Source organism: Rutidosis leptorrhynchoides, chromosome 4, assembly GCF_046630445.1.
Source record: "Rutidosis leptorrhynchoides isolate AG116_Rl617_1_P2 chromosome 4, CSIRO_AGI_Rlap_v1, whole genome shotgun sequence".
Classification (NCBI taxonomy): domain Eukaryota; kingdom Viridiplantae; phylum Streptophyta; class Magnoliopsida; order Asterales; family Asteraceae; genus Rutidosis; species Rutidosis leptorrhynchoides.
This window is the reverse complement of record NC_092336.1, coordinates 353,820,592-353,826,343: the sequence shown is the minus strand read 5'-3', so window position 1 is coordinate 353,826,343 and position 5,752 is coordinate 353,820,592. Positions and strand designations below refer to the sequence as shown.

The window sequence follows — 5,752 nt, the reverse complement described above, 5'->3', positions numbered from 1 at the left end:
CTTGCCTCAAGGCACGCAACTTGTCTTTATGCCTAGAAAGATCGGCCAAAGTTCGGTACTCCTTGAAGAATTCCTCCTTAAACTCATCCCAAGTCAAACTCATACTTTGCTCTTCACCGTAAAGTCGAATTTTCGCGTCCCACCACAACTTGGCATCCCCTCTCAACATGCTACTTCCGTACCTCGTCTTCTTATCGAGAGGGAATTCACTTATACGAAAGGCCCCCTCTATATCAGAAATCCAACGAGCATTCTTGAGTGGGTCTCGTTCACCATCAAAGGTGGGATTGAGAAATTTTAAAGTTCTTGTAGAGGAAGTCCCTCCTCCCCGTATCACCCGCCTCATTTTCCACATACATACCTTGAGGTTTAGGAAACCTCTTATCAAACTCCTCTTGGATAATGGAACTCATTTGTTCCTTTATCATATCAGTCACTTGTTCATCAACCGATTCTTGGAAGACTTTCCTAACGCTCACGAGAAATTCCGCGTTGTGACTTTTCAAGATGGCCTCAACCTTGGTAGTGAAGTCATCTTCGACACTCGGACTTCCATTATCATGACTGTTTGTCGTCTTCATACTATAAAATGGAATAGGTTAAACAACGTAATGCATGGAAACGACATAAATATACCACACCGCCCCATCTTGCTCAACACTTGTCGTATATCACTTGTTTGACACGATTTGAACCCGTAACAATGGTAGCTAGTCATTGTTACGCGAGCACATGGTCAACTCGCTAGTACAACGTCTATCTCACTTGATGATTGCAAACACATCACAATACAATTATCACATAGTTAGTTAACCTAAGCCTAGGCACTAACCAATTTCGGTCCGACCCGCATCCTACAAGTCCCGCATAAAACGCACACACAATAAGGTCTAAGTCTAAGCACCTATCTCAAGTCGTCTAAATCCCTTAGACCATGCTCTGATACCACTTGTAACGACCCAACTCGTTATTCAACGCAAAACTTTTTTATTTTTTTTATTTTTAAAGTAGCAGAAGTCTGGCCAGGCCAGTTTGCACGGTGCGCAAACACCTGCGCGACGCGCACTATAGCGCAATTCCTGGTCAGAACTTGTACCAGTCGACAGATATCTGATCCAGCCCATTTGCGCAGCGCGCACCTTTACTACAGAAAAGTTGCTCTACGACAGGTTTACATACAAAAGCAAATTTTTCCGCATAAACACTTTCAACATTATACCGTTCTACAACCAACATTAATCGTGTGTCGTAAGAGTTACGAGTTTACAAAAAGGGTACAAGACCCGTAAATCACCAACAATATTTTTGACCCAAGAGTTTGAATACCAAACAAAAGACGAGCATGGTGTTTGAGGTTAAACTACCTAAACCTAGGTCGAAATACAAAAGCGTCCACTATCGAGTCGAGATTGGGAGATCTCTAATCCAAATGAATACCCTTGCCTTTGTCCACGCAGGAGCCTAAAAGAGTAAACAACGAGAGGGTAAGCAAAACGCTTAGTGAATGCAATAAATATATATATATACATAAACAATTTACCTAATTGCACCCACTACACAAACACACATAAATCCCACATATCGATGCATACAAACTAGCATTTTCAAACGTATAAACTAGCATCGTCATTAGCACATAATCTCAACAATATAAATGCTAAATATTAAACAACATACAACCCATTGATGTTCACAACATCCGTTAGTATTCAATACTAGCCCCGCGAATGGTATCATCAACATCGAACTTAAAACCTACATATGAGGTATCGTCAACATCGAACTTTAAACCCTCATCACACATCACTACAATAGTGGTATGACATCGTCAACATAGAACTTTAAATCCATACATGAGGTGTCGTCACCATCGAACATTAAACCCTCATCAAACAATAACACACAAGGATATGGTATCGTCACGCTTAACTTTAAACTCATATCCCACAAGTAAATAAACCGTATACATACATATATAATCATTCCACTCACCTTTTAACTGAAGAGTGAAAATACGCACAATGAGCTCCTCAACCGTCAATGCAATCACCTATTACATTAACATAAATCAACACCTATCTAAAGGGGACTCTCAATCCGCCCAATTAGACACTTAGTGCAAATGCTAACCATTTACACTCACAATGCCACCCTTAGGCCCTAAACACCAATGATCACTAAAGCTAGTGATCAAGGCTTTAATTCACCCAATATTCACTACTACATTTCTGCTCATTTAGACGTGTGGAAAAGCTCATTTAGACGTTTTATTTAATACGTCTAGATGGCACAGCACTAATTGATCATGCTAATTAGTGCGGTTCCTTGAACAGGTCTAATTAACTCAATTAGAAGTGTTCCTCTTTTTTTGTCATTTAGACGTGTTCCTGGAACACGTCTAATTGATTAAATAACACGTCTAATTGATTAAATTAACACGTCTAATTGTAAATTAACACGTCTAATTGATTAAATTAGACGTGTTCCAGATATCAATTTAGACGTGTTCCCGGTAAATGTTAACCCTGGTTAAAATCTCAAATAATTTAAATAATACCCGCAAAATACCAAATATTTCACATAATACTCGTTAAATACCAAATGCACCAAATATACCAAATTAAATTTACTACAAAACCAAACTATATATATAAATATCATATATATATATATATAAATATCTTTAAAGTCTTACAAAAAGTCATAAAGGTAATTTACAATGGAAGAAACTCTAAATTAAATAACACTAATATAAGGTAGTTATAGCTGGTTCTTTGAGTACCCATTCAACATGCCATCCCTCTACCATCAGTCGCAGGAAATGACTGTGAGATTCAATCTACAGAAACCAACACAATATGCTTCACCTTTTTTGCCGAGATCGATAGCTTTGCTACAGTAACATATGCGCTTATATAGTTAAAATTATCAATTTAACCTAACGGCTAACGCATCCAAATATATGCAAAAAAGATTAATGATAAAAAAAGGAACTATTGTCATCACGTAAACGAAAATAAGAAATATGCACCTTCACTCCTTCAGTATCGTTGCACATAGGACCCGAAGATCAGATCGTTGAACAAATTATTGTGATGAGAAGCAACTCCAGGACTGTTAATGTAGTGCCTTCAATTAAATGAATAATTAAAATCCGGCGAAAAATTTAATGAAATGATAGCTAATTTAACCTGCCCAATTTGAAATAGTTAGTTAAATAAACAACTAACTTTAACAACTAATTAATACGAACTTTAAGTATAATCAGTATGTAAGATGATAGTTATGCATTACGATTGATAAAACACGAAGGCAGTAAGGCTATTAAGATAGAACAGTCTAAAAAATACTTCAATAGGTCATTTACATTTTTCTTGTTTAAGAACTACAAAACCTTCAATTAAAAAGACAAACCAACATATCTGCGCTGTCAAGCAACAACATTTTCATCCATTCCACTACATAGCTGGTTTATTTTTTTAAAACAAAACTACAGTATAAGATAAGATAACAGATAGCATAAAGTTACAATTTTGTATGATACATGTGAAATAAAAGACGAAGCAAAATGATTCATACTTATAGAAGAAACATGTTTTGGCCCATTAGTGCATCATTAAGCTACTAATCTAATTGCTCTTAAATCCAATAGAATTTATAGCATTTAAAAACAACATATCAGTGGCTGGCATTATCCTTACCTCAAATTCAATCCAAAAAAAAAAAAAAAATTAACTACAGTATTTGCCTTCTAAACAAAAATAAATTGCATTAAATAAATGATGTCACATATATTGAAGGTCAACAGTTTACCAGATTTGATCTAATTCATTGATCTCTTATCATGCTCATATAGTTCTATCTCAACGATCCGTGTCTGAGCTATCTTGTATCCATATGCAGACATAACCTGCAAGCAAGATCAACCAAATATATCTCATGTCGACACTAAACATATCAAAAACAACACACCTATTATCTGTAGAACATATATAAATATACCTTTTCAAGTTCTTCCTCAACAACCTCAACAATTTCATTCTTTCGCTCAAATTCATCATCTAAGTTAAGCTCAAGGATGTATGCCCTTGTAACTAAAAATTGACAACATACAATACTATAGGAATAACAACAGTAATTATACAAATACAAGTCATCTTTAACTTGATAAAACATTATGAGAACCAAAGTGGTTAGACTAATTAGTATGTCCGGTTACAGAATTATGGTGAAATATATATATATATATATGACTGCACCAAAAAGAAATATTGAAATAACATATTGAAATCATATGGCAGTAACATCATCAAATAGAGTGTAAAACCAAAACTTGAAATCAATCAGAAACGGCAAGAAAGGATCGTACACGCACACATCGAGACTTTCATCGACGAACGATCAGCTGCCGTTGCAATCACAAATGCCATCTCAACATTTCCATTAACATCGCTATTATCAAACTTCTTCTAGTTAGCATTCAATGATTCCTTGTTTTTTCCAATGCTGGAATCACATCGGTTTGTATTAGTTAGTTGTAACAGAACAATCAGATCAATCAAAACCCAACACTTAAGGCAATAATCAACACATAACCCCTAAACTCCCCAATTAATAACAACCCATTTACTCTTAACATGAAGCACATACGGATTAGATAGCTAGGGTTTACAACTTTTGATGAGTATGTTGTAATAGATTACTATAAAATTTATACATTCTATCAGAACAATAAATCGTAGCAGCAAAAAACATAATTCAGATTTACATTCCACTTTTAAAGAAGCCATTTTTTGTTCAAAATGAATTCAAAAATTTGGAGCAAATTCTTAAGAGAAAATTCGCAATAAACAGTCATATATACATACACATATCGATAGTTACCTGAATGAAGAGTGAAAACAAATTGTAGGTTTAAACCTCAAACAACGATCATCAAACAACCTTAAATCACCACCGATTTGGCGATTTGGTGATTTACTGATTCACCAATTTGAACGACCCCTTTTTTCCATTAGTAGTGACAATAAGGAATCGCGATGAAGATGTTAACAATGAAGAAAAAGAAGTTTTTCAGAGATAATGAGGGATGTGTGATGTTGGGAACCCTAATTTGTGTTAATAAAAGAAGGCAACCCCCTTTTTCTCTAGAGTAATTTTTTTTCCCTTATATATTATGAGTATTTAATATTTAATATTTTAAGTAAAAGGGTGCCAATATGGATCTGATTTTCCAGAAATTTTGTTGTAATTAGACATGTTGCATATTTTGTTAATTAGAAGTAAGTGTTGGTGTATTTTAGTTAGACGTGTTGATTTATTTGTTACGTATGCTGAGTTATTTAGACGTGTCTAAACAATATGGAGTAACATATATATTTAGACGGTGTCAAACTTATTTAGATGTGTTCCTCAAATTTATCAGTTAACACGTCTAAATGTATCATTAATTAGACGTGTTCTATTATATTTTATCAATTAGACGTGTTAACACGTCTAAATATATTATTATTTAGATGTGTTCTGCTATCTTTTGTCAATTAGACGTGTCAACACGTCTAATTAATGATATATTTAGACGTGTTCCGCCTTTTTTTTCTCTTTCATTTTTTATCATTTAGACGTGTTCTTTTGTTTATTTAGACATGTTAATTTATTAACACGCCTAAATAAGGGGGTCTAATTGACGTTAAATGTAGTAGTGATTATACATCACTAGGTCATCAAGTTCATGCTAGTGTACTTTTGACCC

The 5,752-nt window shown here is 34.5% G+C and overlaps 1 protein-coding gene across 2 annotated transcripts; it reads right to left on the bottom strand.

The window, feature by feature from the left end:
• Nucleotides 1–2,625: 2,625 nt before the first annotated feature.
• Nucleotides 2,626–5,101, bottom strand: LOC139843768 (hypersensitive-induced response protein-like protein 1). Of its 2 annotated transcripts, XM_071833915.1 has the most exons (6): nt 4,885–5,101; nt 4,370–4,506; nt 4,003–4,094; nt 3,814–3,910; nt 3,032–3,129; nt 2,626–2,893 (listed from the first exon to the last, which is right to left on the bottom strand). In XM_071833915.1, exons 2-4 carry the CDS (start codon nt 4,428–4,430, stop codon nt 3,824–3,826), a joined length of 240 nt encoding a protein of 79 aa, XP_071690016.1. In that variant the 5' UTR covers nt 4,431–4,506; nt 4,885–5,101; the 3' UTR covers nt 2,626–2,893; nt 3,032–3,129; nt 3,814–3,823. The 2 variants fall into 2 exon arrangements, 1 of the variants encoding a protein (XP_071690016.1); XR_011757700.1 differs by having other exon boundaries at nt 2,626–2,839; nt 4,003–4,506.
• Between the last annotated feature and the right edge of the window lie 651 nt (nt 5,102–5,752).